Here is a 15,768-nt window from a genome sequence, read left to right as displayed (position 1 = left end):
CCATTGCCTTCTCCGAAAGAGTAGATAATAACATGTAATTTATGGAATTTTGATGAAGGTTAATATAATCTTGCTAATTGTTCAGAGTTAGTCATTAATGTTTTCTATTTCTCTTCGTCCTCCTACTTAAGAAGCAATTGAAAAATTATCATAAGTGAAAAGCTAGACTGGATTGCTTAAAAATATTTTCATAAATTTCCTTTGTGCTTCGCATGTGTAAGTGAGAAAAACAGGCTCAGGTTACACATAAACCACGGGCCTCAGTCAGAACTGGTGGCTTCTGCAAAGGCGCTGCGCCAGGCTCCGCCCGACCCCTCCTCGGCTGCCGGCCAATGGCCGCCGGCCGTCGCGGTCCGAGGCTGCTATTGGAAGAGGCGGCGCAGCGGGAGGAGCTGAGTCGGGGTCGCGCAGCGCCGCGCAGGCCTGCACTTCTATTTCAGAGAGAGAGGTCGGAGGTCATGTCTGTGTTAGCGGCCCTTCTGCGGCGCGGACCCCTGCTTCAGAGGCGGGTGCAGGTGAGAGGGGCTGGGTGGGACTCGCCTCGCGAGGCCTTGGCCGCGGGCCCGCGGCCGGAAGGAGCCTTCAGTGCGGGCCTCGGGAAGACCCCCGCCCCCTGCGCTCGCGTCCAGAAGCGCAGGCTTCTACGCAGCGTTTCCATTCGCCGCGGCCCTGTCGGAGTGTAGACATCGCTTTCAAGTGTCAAAGCGGGAAGGTGTTTTGATGGGCAGAAAGTCCGGGGCTTGGTCTCGACCTTGCCTGAAGGGTAGCGAAGTCCGGTAAAACTGCTTCCCAGCTTTTTTTCGAAACATATTTGTGAACGTTACTGTCAAGAGGTTTTAATTTCATGCCGTAGGTAGTCATTTTGGGCTTACAGAGTGATAATAAATCGATGTGTCAACTCGGAGCAACTTCAGACCTATTAGGGAAAATAAATGGCTCCTCGGTTTCTTGATGTGTAGCGCTTACGTGAGTCTGAGTGGACTCCGGGACTTGGTGATGGACAGCGAGGCCTGGCGTGCTGCGATTCATGGGGTCGCAAAGAGTCGGACACGACTGAGCGACTGAACTGAACTGAGCGCTTACGTACCAAGGGCGTCCAGAGCCTTGTTTCTGTTCTGGCTTCTTGTGCCAGAACAGAAACACAGGAGTGACAGCCTTGGAAGAATCTACTGTTTTCCATCCATCAGAGCAAGCTAGCTTGCACCACAGGTTTGGGGTCTGGCAAAAGCCGAGAAGTAGGTCTAGAATTTCAGGGTGTGGTTGTGAGGCGTGACTTTTCTAGTTTGGTTGGAGCAGTCAAGTTTGAAATCTAGTTCTATTGTTAAGAGTTTGAATTTGACTTAAGTCAATGAGGACCGTTTATATTTTTGTTATTGTCATAGTTAGAGGTCTAGAACGATAGAAGTGGGGGAAAATCGCAAGAGGGAAAATCACAAGAGATTGTGAAAGAATAAATGTAGAACTTGTCAAATGCAGAGTGTGAATGGAGAACCAACGGAAAAGGAAGAGTCTAAAATTAATCCTGGGTGACTGAGATAATAGAAGTCAGCACATCCTGAGTTTCAAACCAGAGTTTACTAGGTGAATTAGGTGAAAACTAGGTACGTAAGTTTGTAAAAAACAAAACATAAACGAAATGCAGAACCTTCTTAACTTAGTTTAATTAACAGCTCAAAATCAAACAAATGTTGCTGATGAGAAAAATGAAGATAATATAGTGTGTGATTTGTGGTGTTCATTTGTTACTTAATTAAGTGGTCATTTACTGAAGCATGGAGATACAGTTTGTTTTAACAGGATTTTCAGTATTCTGTGCCATTTTGTGGAATGAAACGTAATCTCTAACCTATAACTGGCTTTTTCTCGTTTGCCTTCGAAAACACACAGGTCTCCCTTAATCGGCAACAAACTTTTATGGACTTAAACAGAGCTTTTTGCTTTCCAACTGGAATTGCTTTTTTCTTATGGTCAAAAGAGTAGTCCTCCTTGTCACCCTTCTTGTCACCCTTATTTACATCCATTTCCCTTTAAACCTCTGCAGTTTGATTTCTGTACTACTCAACTGAAGGATACCGGTGCTTTTCATTTCCTGTGTTTCTTCTTCTTGACCTTTCTTTATACTATATTTGACAGTGTTGATGGGGCCTCCCTGGTAACTCTGTGGGACTTCCCTGGTAGTTCAGTCGGTAAAGAATCTGCCTGTGGTGCAGGAGACGTGGTGTTCAATCCCTGGGTCAGGAAGATCCCCTGGAGAAGGAAATGGCAACCCACTCCAGTATTCTTGACACTGTTGATTATTCCCTCCTTTAAACTCCTGCCTTGCTGTTTTGAACCAAGTTAATTTTCTTTCTTTCTTTTTTTTTTAAATTTAAGCTTTTTATTTTGTATTGAGGTATAGCCAGTTAGCAATGTTGTGGTAGTTTCAGGTGAAGAGCGAAGGAACTCAGCATTGCATATAGGTGTATCCATTCTCCCCCAAAGCCCACTCCATCCAAGCTGGCACATTACATTGAGCAGAGTTCCATGTACTACACAATAGGTCTTTGTCGGTTATCCATTTTAAATATAGCAGTATGTACATGACCTTCTCAAAGTCCCTATCTATCTTCTCCCGCCCTCCCCCTGCAACTATAAATTCGTTTTCTAAGTCTCTGAGTCTTTCTGTTTTGTAAGTAACTTCATTTGTATAGTTTATTTTTAGATTCCATGTATAAGGGATGCCATATGATATTTCTCCTCCTCTGTCTGACTGACTTTTAGGTCTATCCATGTTGCTGCAAATGGCATTATTTCATTCTTTTTAATGGCTGAGTAATATTCCATTGTATATCTTAATCCATTTTATCATTTTATCATATCCACATCTTCTTTATCCATTCCTTTGTTGACAGACATGTAGGTTTCTTCCATGTCTTGGCTATTGTAAACAGTGCTTCAATGAACACTGGGATACGCGTATCCTTTTGGATCATTAATTCCAGCAGTGGAATTGGAGGGGCATATGGTAGTTCTATCTTTAGTTGTTTAAGGAACCTCCATACTGTTCTCCATAGTGGCTGTACCAATTTACATTCCCACCAACAGTGGAAGGAGGGGTCCCTTCTCTCCATAACCTTTCCAGCATTTGTTGTTTGTGGATTTTTTGATGATAGCCGTTTTGACTGGTGTGAAGTGATATCTCATTATAGTATTGATTTGCATTTCGCTAATAACTAGCAACATTAAACATCTTTTCATGTGCCTATTGGCCATCTTTTTGTCCTCTTTGGAGAAATGTTTATTCAGGTTGTCTCCCATTTTTTGAGTGGGTTGTTTTTTTGATGCTATTTTTAAGCATCCTAGGCTGTTTGTAAATTTTGGAGACTAATCCCTTAAAGGTCACATCACTTGCACATGTTTTCGCCCAGTCTGTGGGTTGTATTTTCATTTTATTTATTGTTTCCTTTGCTGTGCAAAAGCTCTTGAGTTTAAGTAGGTCCTATTTGTTTATTTTTGCTTTTTTCCCCCATTATTATGGGAGACGGATCAAAAAAGATGTTTCTGTGAGTTATGTCAGACAGTGTTCTGCTTATGTTTTCCTCTAGGGGTTTTATAGTGTCCAGTTTCACATTTAGGTCTTTAATCCATTTTGAGCTTGTTTTTGTGTATGGAGTTAAGGAATGATCTAATTTCATTTTTTTACATGTGACTGTCCAGTTTTCCCAGCACCCTTTGTTGATGAGATTCTTTCCAACGTTGTGTAGAATCGTCTTTGTCATAGATAAATTGACCATAGGTGCATGGGCTTATTTCTGGGTTTTCTATCCTGTTCCATTGATCTATATTTCTATTTTATTCCAGTGCCATACTGTTTTGATGACTGTAGCTTTGTAGTATAGTCTGAAGTTAGGAGTCTGAGTCCTCCAGCTCCCTTTTTCTTTTTCAACATTGCTTTGACTATTTGGGGTCTTTTATGTCTCCATACAAATTTTGAGATTTTTTTTTTTCTAGTTCTGTGAAAAATGTCATTGGTAATTTGTTAGGGATTTCATTGAATCTGTAGATTGCCTTGGGCATTAGTCATTTTGACAGTATTGATTTTTCCAACCCACTACAAGGGTATATATTTCCATATGTGTATATCTTCTTTAATTTCTTTCATCAGCATCATATAGTTTTCAGAGTACAGGTCTTTTGTCTCCTTAAGTAGCTTTATTCCTAGGTATTTTATTCTTTTTGATGCAATGGTAAATGGAATTGCTTCTTGAGTTTCTCTTTCTGATCTTTTGTTATTAGTGTATAGAAATGCAACAGTTTTCTGTGTATTAATTTTGTAACCTGCAGTTACCAAATTCATTGATGAGTTCTAGTAGTTTTCTGATGGCATCTTTAGGATCTTCTATGTATAGTATTCTGTCATCTGCGAGCAGTGACAGGTTAACTTCTTTTCCAGTTTGGATTCCCTTTACCTCTTTTTCTTCTCTGATTGCTCTAGCTAGGATGTCCAAAATTATGTTGAATAAAAGTGGTGCTTTTCATGTTTGTCTTGTTCTTGGTCTTAGAGGGAGTGTGTTCAGCTTTTCACCACTGAGTGTGATGCTACCTGTGGATTTGTCATATCTGGCCTGTTGAGGTATATAGCCTCTATGTCCACTTCCCGGAGAGTTTTTATCATAAATGGGTGATGAAATAAAAAACTTTTTCTGCATCTACTGAATGATCATATGGTTTTCATTCTTCAATTTGTTGATGTGGTGTATCACATTTATTGATTTGGGGATGTTGAAAAATCCTTACATCTCTCGGATGGATACCAGAGATCATGATCTCTGATCGCAGTGTATGATCTTTTTAATGTATTTTTAGATATGAATTGTTAGTATTTTGTTGAGGATTTTGGAATCTATGTTCATCAGTGATCCTGTCCTGTAAATTTCTTTTTTGTGGTATCTTTGTCTGGTTTTGGTTTTGGGGTGATGGTGGCCTCATAAAATGAGTTTGGAAGTTTTCCTTCCCCTGCAACTTTTTGGAACACTTTCAGAAGGATAGGTGTTAACTCTTCTCTAAATATTTGATAAAAATTCAACTGTGAAGCTGTAGGGTCCTGAACTTTCGTTTGTTGGGAGGTTTTTAATCATCGTTTCAATTTTAGTGTTTCTGATTGGCCTGTTTATATTTTCTGTTTCTTCCTGGTTCATCTTAGGGAGACTGTACCTTTCTAAGAATGTGTCCATTTCTTCCAAGTGTCTGTTTTATTGGCATACAGTGTTTATAGTGGTCTCTTATGACCCTTAGTATTTCTGTGGAGTCAGCTGTAGCTTCATTTTCATTTTTAATTATTCTGATTTAAGTCCTCTCCCCTTTTTTTTTTTTTTTTGATGAGGCTGGCTAATGGTTTATAAATTTTCTTTACCTTTCCAAGAACCAGCTTTTAGTTTTATTGATCTCTGAGATTGTTTTCTTTGTCTCTATTTCATTTAATTCTGCTCTGATCTTTATGATTTCTTTCTTTCTACTAACTTTATGTTTGTTCTTCTTTCTCTAGTTGTTTTAAATATAAGGTTAGATTGTTTAGTTGAAATTTATCTTGTTTCTTGGGGTAAGATTTTATTGCTCTAAACTTCCCTCTTAGAACTGCTTTAGCTGCATCCCATAAGTTTTGGACCATTGTGTTTTCATTTTCATTTGTCTCTAGGTGTTTTTGTTTTGCTGCTTCTTCTTTGATTTCTTCAGTGATCCAGTGGTTGTTTAGTAGCATACTGTTTAGCTGCCAAGTGTTTGTGTTTCTTAGAGTTTTTTTCCTTGTTTATTTTTAATCTCATAGTGTTGTGATCAGAAAAGATGCTTGATATGATTTCAGTTTTCTTAAATTTACTAAGGCTTGCCTTGTGGCCCAGCATGTGGTCAATCCTTGAGAATGTTCCTTGTGCACTTAAAAAGAATGAGTGGTCTGCTGCTTTTGCATGGAATGCTCTATAAATATCAATTAAGTCTAATTCATCTAAAGTGTCAGTTAAGGCCTGAATTTCCTTATTGATTTTCTGTCTGGATCATCTGTCCATTGATGAAATTGGGGTATTAAAGTCCACTCCATTATCATGTTACTATCAATTTGTGCCTTTATGTTTGTTTGTATTTGCCTTACATATTGAGGTGCCTATATATTTATAATTGTTATATCTTATTCTTAGATTGAACCCTTAATCATTATGTACTGTCCTTTGTCTTTTATAACAGTCTTTGTTTGAAAGTCTATTTTGTCAGATATGAATATTGCTGCTCTAGCTTTCTTATGATTTCCATTTGCATGAAATACCTTCTCCCAGCCCCTTACTTTCAGTCTGAAAGTGTCCATAGGTTTGAGGTGGGCCTCTTGTAGACAGCATAGATATGGGTTTTATTTTTTTTATCCACCCAGCCAGTCTGTGTCTTTTGATTGGTACATTTAACCCATTTACACTTAAGGTCATTGTTGATGTGTATGATCCTGCATACATAGGACTTCGCAGGTGGCTCAGTAAGTAAAGAATCCGCCTGCAATATGGAAGACCTGGGTTCCATCCACGGGTAGGGAAAATTCCCTGGAAGAGGGCATGGCAACCCACTCCAGTATTTTTGCCTGGAGAATCCCCATGGGCAGAGGAGCCATGCGGGCTGCAGCCCATGGGGTCGCAAAGTGTCAGACGTGACCGAGCAACTAAGCACACATAGCACACGACCCTGTTCAGTTCAGTCCTGTCTGACTCTTTGCAGCCCCATGGACTGCGCACGCCAGGCTTCCCTGTCCATCACCAACTCCCAGAGCCTGCTCAGACTCATGTCCCTCGAGTCCGTGCTGCCATCCAACCATCTCATCCTCTGCTCTCCGCTTCTCCTCCTGCCTTCAGTCTTTCCTGGAATCAGGGTCTTTTCCAATGAGTCAGTTCTTCACATTAGGTGACCAGAGTATTGGAGCTTCAGCTTCAGCATCAGTCCTTCCAGTGAATGTTCAGGACTGAATTCCTTTAGGATTGACAGGATTGATCTCCTTGCAGTTCAAGGGACTCTCAAAAGTCTTTTCAAATACTGCAATTCAAAAGCATCAATTCTTTGGCACTCAGCTTTCTTTATGGTCCAACTCTCACATCCATACATGACTACTGGAAAAACCATAGCTTTGACTATATGGACCTTTGTTGGCAAAGTAATGTCTCTGCTTTTTAATATGCTGGCTAGGTTGGTCATAGCTTTTCTTCCAAGGAGCATGTGTCTTTAATTAATTTCATGGCTGCAGTCACCATCTGCAGTGATTTTGCAGCTCAAGAAAATAAAGTCTGTGACTGTTTCCATTGTTTCCCCATCTATTTGCCATGAAGTGATGGGACAGATGCCATGATCTTAGTTTTTTGAATGTTGAGTTTTAAGCCAACTTTTTCACTCTCTTCTTTCACTTTCATCAAGAGGCTCTTTAGTTCTTCTTTGCTTTCTGCCATTACAGTGTTCTCATTTACATATCTGAGGTTATTGATATTTCTCCTGGCAACCTTGATTCCAGCTTGTGCTTCATCCAGCCCGGCATTTCACACAATGGACTCTGCATATACATTAAAAAAACAGGGTGACAATATACAACCTTGACATAAACCTTTCCCAATTTGGAACCAGTCCATTGTTCCATGTCAAGTTCTAATTTTTGCTTCTTGACCTGCATACAGATTTCTCAGGAGGTAAGTAAGGTGGTCTGGTATTCCCATCTCTTGAAGAATTTTCCACAATTTGATGTGATCCACAAAGTCAAAGGCTTTAACCTAGTCAATAAAGGAGATGTAGATGTGTTTCTGGAACTCCCTTGCTTTTTCTATGATTCAGCGGATGTTGGCAATTTGATCTCTGGTTCCTCTGCCTTTTCTAAATCCAGCTTGAACATCTGGCATTTTTTGGATCATGTACCGTTGAAGTCTATCTTGGATAATTTTGAGCATGACTTTGCTATCATGTGAGATGAGTGCAATTGTGCTATAGTTTGAACATTCTTTGGCATTCCCCTTCTTTGGGACTGGAATGAAAATTGACTTTTTCCAGTCCTGTTGCCACTGCTGAGTTTTCCAAATTTACTGGCACATTGACTGCAGCACTTGAACAACATCATCTTTTAGGATTTGAAATAGCTCAGGTGGAATTCCATGACTTCCACTAGCTTTGTTCGTAGTTATGCTTCCTAAGGCCCACTTGACTTCGCACTCTAGCTTGACTAGCTCTTGGTGAGTGATTACACAATTGTGGTTATCTAGGTCATTAAGATCTTTCTTGTATAGTTCTTCTGTGTATTGTTGCCACCTTTTTTTTTATTATCTTCTCCTTCTGTTAGGTCTATATACCATTTCTATCTTCTATGTGCCCATCTTTGCATAAAATTTTTTCTTGGTATCTCTAATTTTCTTGACGAGATCTCTGGTCTTTCCCATTCTATTGTTTCCTTCTATTTCTTTGCATTGTTCACTTAGGAATGCTTACTTGTCTCTCCTTGCTATTCTTTGGAACTCTGCAATCAGGTGGATATATCTTTACTTTTCTACGTTTCCTTTCACTTCTCTTTTTTTCTCAGCTATTTGTAAAGCCTCCTCAGACAACTATTTTGCCTTTTTGCATTTCTTTTTTTGGGGTGGGTTTTGATCACTGCCTCTTGTACAGTGTCGGGAACCTTGTCCATAGTTCTTCAGGCACTCTGTCTATCAGATCTAATCCCTTGAATCTATTTGTCCCTTCCGCTGTATAATCATAAGGGATTTGATTTAGGTCAGACCTTAATGACCTAGTGGTTTTCCCTACTTTCTTCAATTTAAATCTGAATTTTGCAATAAGGAGTTCATGATCTGAGCCACAGTCAAGCTCCCAGTCTTGTATTTGCTGACTGTATAGAGCTTCTCCATCTTCAACTACAAAGAATATAATCAATCTGAATTTGGTACTGGCCATCTGGTGATGTCCATGTATAGAGTCTGCTCTTGTGTTGTTGGAAGAGGGTGTTTGCTATGACCAGAACATTCTCTTGGCAACACTCTGTTAGCCTTTGCCCTACTTCATTTTGTACTCCAAGACCAAATTTGCCTGTTACCTTAGATATCTTTTGACTTCGTACTTTTGTATCCAGTCCCCTATGATGAAAAGGACATCTTTTTTTGCTGTTGTTATTTCTAGAAAACCTTGTAGGTTTTCGTGGAAGACCTTCAGCTTCTTCAGCATTAGTGGTTGGGGCATAGACCTGGATTACTGTGATATTGAAGAGATGGTTCTGTCATATTTGAGATTGCACCCAAATACTGCATTTATGACTCTTGTTGAGAGCTACTCCATTTCTTCTAGTGGATTCTTGCCCACAGTAGTAGATATAATGGTCATCTAAATTAAATTCCCCGTTCTGGTCCATTTTAGTTCACTGATTCCTAAAATGTCGATGTTCACTGTTGCCATCTCCTGTTTGACCACTTCCAATTTACACTGATTCATGGGCCCAGCATTCCAGGTTCCGATGCAATATTGTTTTTATAGCATCACACTTTACTTTCACCATTAGACACATCCACAACTGGGTGTTGTTTCTGCTTTGGCTCAGCCTCTTCATTCTTTCTGGGGCTATTTCTGCTCTTTTCCAGTAGCATATTGGACACCTACTGACCTGGGGAGTTCATCTTTCAGTGTCCTATCTTTTTGCCTTTTCATACGGTTCATGGGGTTCTCAAGGCAAGAATGCTGTCGTGGTTTGCCATTCCCTTTGCAGTGGACCATGTTTTATCATATGTATGTATATGTAAACCATATATATCCATAATAGGGTGATACTGCTTGGGTTTGAAATCCCATGTCTGCACCTTGTTGGCTCTGTGACTCTGGGCAGGTTACTTGACCTGCCAGTGCTTAAGTTTCTTTACCTGTAAAATAAGAATAATGATACCCACCCATTAGCTTGTTCTGTATATAAAACATGCTCCATATCCATTTGTTTGTATCCACCCCACTTGTGACCTCCCTAGCATTTGCCACATGAGCTGTTGCCCAGTCTCCTTTCCCTTTTTACTCCTGCTCCTACAGTCATTCTGTACAGTTCAGCCAGAGTGGTCTTTTTATAATAGTAAAGCCTTCAGTGGCTTCTTGTTATACAGACTAGAGTCCAGACTCCTTCTCAGGCCCTGTTTGGTCACTGCTTGCTTCTTTAGTCTCAGCCAGACTGTGTGTTCTCTTGAGTATGTGGCTCCCACTACACTAGTCCCCTTTTTCTACTTAGCATGTGTCAAGTTTGTTCCTAATTCAAGGCCTTTGTCCTAGTTCTTCCTAATGCCTCAGATGCTCTTTTCCTAGACTTTTCCCAGGCCGATTCTCTTAATATTCAATTTCTCAGCTCCAGTGACACCTCCAGAGAGCCCTTTTCTGAACATCCTATGTGAAACAGGCCCTCATTCTGTAACTTATTATCCCATTTTGTTGACTTCAAAATGTACTTACCCTACCTGAAATGGTTTTCAGCGGTGCTAGTAAGACCAGACTTTGTTTATTTGTTAAAAGTGTTTCTTGTCATCATTGGGATAAAAAAATAAAATTAGTCTCTTCTTGAAACTCACAGGCTGATAGGGAGACAGTTAGGCTAGTGAGGGAATTATATGTTTCGGGAAAATAGAGCATGCTTAGGCGTGCTGCAGAAGCTAAGGTTGAAGTGCCTGCCTGCATTGTCAGGGGTGGTCTCTAGAGTGCTTGGAGCAGATGAGCTGTCCTTGAAAGATGATTGTGACATGCAAATAAAATTTAAGCGGCCATGTTCATTCATCATGTGTCTTGATCCTACTGTAATTTTGCCATTCCTGGGATACTTAATGAGCCCTAGGCATTATGCCAACTGACAAGGATATAACAGTGAGCCAGGAAGGCAGAAGAGAGGATTCTTGTATTATGTGGAGAGAAAATAAATATGTACACCTTGTATTTACACAGTATGAGAAGTGCTTTTGAGGAAATAATCATGTTGAAATAGAAGCTGACTTAAAAGTAGTCAGGGAGAGGTACTGTGTGGTTGTGTTGTTTGAGCCGAATCCTGAAGAACAAAAATGAACCAGGCAAGGCAAGCTGGAGAAGTATTGTTAAGTGGTAGAGACACAATGTAAAGAGCTTGAGGTGGAAATGGGTTCAGAACAAAGAGGAGGCTGGTGTGGCTGGCACAGAATAAGAGTGGTATGGATGGAAAGAAAGTCAGGAGCCAGATCATACCATCCAGGTCATCAGGAGCTCCAGTTCCAAGAGCCAGGAATTTGTAGAGTAAGGGATAAACTTTGGATATCATTCCAAGGGCAGTGGAAAGCTATCACAGGATTTTAACCAGGAGAATGATACAATCTGATTTATGATTTGCATGCACGTGTGTGTGTGTGTGTGTTGATTTTGCTTTTTGGTCCGTACCATGCAGCTTATGGGATGGTAGTTCCCTTGGGATCTCAATTCCCTGATCAAGGATTGAACCTGAGCCACAGCAGTGAAAGTGCCAAGTTCTAACCATTGGACCTCTAGGAAACTCCCTGATTTACGTTTTAAAAACTAGATGCACTGAAGAAGGGAAATTGGGGATGCAGGAAATGAAGTAGAGGCTGTTACAGTGGCAAGAAATGGTGGCTGTGCAGATGAAGTAAAGCGGAAGAGTTTAGGTATATTTTAGACACAGTATTGACAGTACCTGTGATAGAATATCTCTGAGTATTAGGCACAGATGGAGGGTGAGTCCTTAGGTTTTTGGCTTAGCTCCTGGGCAGATTGTGATGTGATGTCCTCAGGTGGGAAATACTGGAAAGAAACTAGTGTTCTAGCGTGGCAATTGAGAGCCATGTGCTGCACAGTAAAATCAGGCTAATCAAGTTGGCACTTGGATATATGAGTCTGGAGGTCAATTGAGTAGTCAGGACTAGAGATAGAAATTTGGAAATCATCAGGACATAATTGCTGTTTAAAGCCGTGGGGCTAGATATGATTATGGAGACAGTGAAGTTTGAAAATGAAAAGGGGCCTGGAACAAAGCCCTGGGACATTCCAGCAGTTAGAGGTAGGAAAGGGAATGATAGGGAGGCTGAGAAAAATAACTAGAGAAATAAGAGGTGGACCACAAGATTGTGTTAAGATGGAAGCCAAGAAAAAGGGTTTGGGTAATGGTTTATACATATTAGCTCATTTCATTCTCACAACTACTTGTGCAGAGTATTTTAGAAAACCAAGGTTAACACTCAAGAATACTCAGTTTCTCAGTTTGTCAAAGGATGGGATAAGGGGAGGGGAGGGAGACTCAAGGGAGGGAGCATCACTACGAACAAAGCTAATGGAAATGATGGAATTCCAGCTGAGCTATTTCAAATCCTAAAAGATGATGCTGTTAAAGTGCTGCACTTAATGTGGCAGCAAATTTGGAAAACTTAGCAGTGGCCACAGGACTGGAGAAGGTCAGTTTTCATTCCAGTCCCAAAGAAGGGGAATGCCAAAGAAAGTTAAAACTACAGCACAATTGCACTCATCTCACATGATAGCAAAGTCATGCTCAAAATTATCCAAGATAGACTTCAACAGTATGTGAACTGAAAAATTCCAGATGTTCAAGCTGGATATAGAAAAGGAGAGGAACCAGAGATCAAATTGCCAACATCCATTGGATCATAGAAAAAGCAAGAGAATTCCAGAAATACATCTACTTCTGCTTTATTGGTTATGCCAAAGCCTTTGATTGTGTAGATCACAACAAACTGTAGAAAATTCTTCAAGAGATGGAAATACCAGACCACCTTACCTGTCTCCTGAGAAATCTGTATGCAGGTCAAGAAGCAACAGTTAGAACTGGACATGGAACAATGGACTGGTTCCAAATTGGGAAAGGAGTACGTCAAGGCTGTATATTGTCACCCTGCTCTTTTAACTTATATGTAGAGTACATCATGTGAAATGTCGGGCTGGATGAAGCACAAGCTGGAATCAAGATTGCCGGGAGAAATATCAATAACCTCAGATCGGCAGATGGCACCACCCTTATGGCAGAAAGTGAAGAGGAACTGAAGAGCCTCTTGATGAAAGTGAAAGAGAAGAGTGAAAAAGCTGGCTTAAAGCTCAACATTCAAAAAACTAAGATCATGGCATCCTGTCCCATCACTTCATGGCAAATAGATGGGGAAACAATGGAAACAGTCACAGACTTTATTTTTTGGGGCTCTAAAATCACTGCAGATGGTGACTGCAGCCATGAAACTAAAACACTCTTGCTCCTTGGAAGAAAAGCTATGACAAATCTAGCCAGCATATTAAAAAGCAGAGACATTACTTTGCTGACAAAGATTCTGTCTAGTCAAAGCTACAGTTTTTCCAGTAGTCATGTATGGATGTTAGAGTTGGGAGCACAAAGACGGCTGAACATTGAATAATTGATGCTTTTGAGCTGTGATGTTGGAGAAGACTCTTGAGAGTCCCTTGGACTGCAAGGAGATCCAACCAGTCCACCCTAAAGGAGATCAGTCCTGAATATTCATTGGAAAGACTGATCCTGAAGCTAAAACTTCATTACTTTGGCCACCTGAAGTGAAGAACTAACTAATTGGAAAAGACTCTGACGCTGGAAAAGGTTGAAGGTAGGAGGAGAAGGGGACGACAGAGGATGAGATGATTACATGGCATCACCGACTCGATGGACATGAGTTTGAGCAAGTTCCAGGAGTTAGTGATGGACAGGGAAGCCTGGTGTGCTATAGTCCGTGGGGTCGCAAAGAGTCAGACATAACTGAGTGACTGAAGTGAGGGAGACTCAAGAGACTCACTCATATATATGTCATTGTGACAGATTTGCATGGTTATATGACAGTAACCAACACATATCTTTAAGTAATTTTCTACCAATTAAAAAAAAAAAAGGGAAAACTTAGCTGGTAAACCCAGGCTCTTAATCACTGTGGGTGTTTCCCAAGAAAGAAAAGTGAGTCCCAGGTTGGATTTTGCTATCCAGATATTGTTAATCTTGCTCAACGCCAACAGTAGGATAGATAAAAGCCAGATTGAGTGGGTTGAATAGTAAATAGGAGGTGATGACAGGAGACAAATTCTAGATAACTTAAAAAACTTCTCTTGTATGGAGGAGCTAAGAAATGGGGTGAACGCTCAGTGGAACTCTGGGTTAAGAGAAGTTTGTTTGTCTTTAATTCTTTTAGTTGGGAGGAGCCAGAGACTATTGCTGTGCTTGAAGAATAGTTGAGGAGTAAAGGGGATGAATGATGGAAGAGGGAATGGTTAACTGAAGAATGGCACCTTTGAAAGAGCAACTGAAATGGGATCCTGGGCAAAGTGGAGAGGCCCAGGGAACTTAGTTAAAGAGAACCAGAAACTTTAAAGTGGTTTAGAAAAGGCTCTTTGATTGCAAGGAAAAATATCCCCACTAGCTAAGTAGAAAGTGGCTTATTTGAAGATATACGCTAGGTAAGCTCTTGGACATCCAAAATTAGGAAATAAAGTGAAGCTGGCCTTGGTGTGGAAGCCTATCTAGAAAATCATTAACTAGGTTGCCTTGTTTTGTCTCTTATAATATGCCATGGTCTTTCCTTCCTTTCTGAGTGTATATGTTACATTTCCTTGCTTCTCTGGTTACTCATGGCTTTTCTCTTTACTATAACCTCTGCTTTTACGTGGCATTGCTAACTAACTCTAGCCCCTTGGCCCTTTCACTTCCAGTGCCCATCCTCCAGATGATCAGGTTTCTCAGAGTGCTAGCTTAGTTCATTCCATTTTTGAAATGGGGCGTAGTTCATTCCGTTTTTGGTCCATCAGCTCTGGCCAGTGGGAGGAGGATGGGAATCACCCTGTAGGTACTTAGGGCTGTCCCTCCCAGACTCTCTGAGTAAAGGGTGTAGTTGGAAAGACAATGACTGGCATGTTTACTACAAGTAGAAACTTAATTCAAAGTTCGGTCACAGATAATGTGCTCAAATCTTTTAGTATAAGTAGGTTATATAAGCAGCAGCCCAATTTGGGCTTACTTAATTTAGAACTCAGATTTAATTTAAAATTACATTTTATAAAGTTTATACTTAAAGGATTAGAAACTTTAATATGATAAAATTATCTGAAGTTAAAACATACATTTCCAATGAATAGTTAATCAGGTAAGAGTATTGCAAAAGTAGTAATATTTAAATTTCAACAGTAATATATGCTAACTGGAAAATTTAGAAATAAAGGTATAATGCATAAAAAAGAAATTACTATAATCCCATTGCTGAGTAATATAAAGTGATATAGATTAATACTTTTTACATCATAACAGATATTTATATTACAGGAAATAAGGTATGCGGAGCGAAGTTATGTATCAAAACCCACTTTGAATGTAAGTATAAATTTAAATGTGCTTTAAAGGAAATGTAGTCAATTAAAAACTGCATATTCTTACTGCATGTATAGGTGAGTGTCAACTTGATAGTTAATTACTGAAATAGTAAGTCAAACTCCCTTATTACCATAAAATTTTTTAGATCTAGTGCCCTGCATAATTTCTACTTCTTCCCCGATCACTGTCTACTGTAAACAGCCTTCTCTAAAATTAGGCAGTGTTCTTCCTTTACTCTCGGGGACCCCTAGTATATTGTACTGGTACATTGCAGAGGCCACATGGAAGATACTAGAAGAAAGATGCTGAATGAGCTGGAGATTAGACAAGAAGAACCATTACTTGGTCACCTAATACTTTCTGAAGGGTCCTCTCTTTGTTTCATAAGGATTCCTAAAAAGACAGTAATAACCTCCAACCAGAAT

General features: G+C 40.1%; 1 protein-coding gene across 1 annotated transcript in view; it reads left to right on the top strand.

The window, feature by feature from the left end:
- The first annotated feature begins 317 nt into the window (after positions 1-317).
- The window catches only part of ACAT1 (acetyl-CoA acetyltransferase 1), a 28,079-nt gene continuing 12,628 nt past the window's right edge, over positions 318-15,768 (top strand). Inside the window, exons 1-2 of the mRNA XM_006053335.4 lie at positions 318-515; positions 15,296-15,343. Coding sequence (XP_006053397.2) covers positions 333-515; positions 15,296-15,343 — 231 coding nt within the window. The 5' untranslated portion in view covers positions 318-332. The remainder of the gene's footprint in view (positions 516-15,295; positions 15,344-15,768) is intronic.

Source organism: Bubalus bubalis, chromosome 16 (genome assembly GCF_019923935.1).
Source record: "Bubalus bubalis isolate 160015118507 breed Murrah chromosome 16, NDDB_SH_1, whole genome shotgun sequence".
Classification (NCBI taxonomy): domain Eukaryota; kingdom Metazoa; phylum Chordata; class Mammalia; order Artiodactyla; family Bovidae; genus Bubalus; species Bubalus bubalis.
Note: the sequence above shows the minus strand (reverse complement) of the source record. Positions and strands in the feature narration are given on the sequence as shown.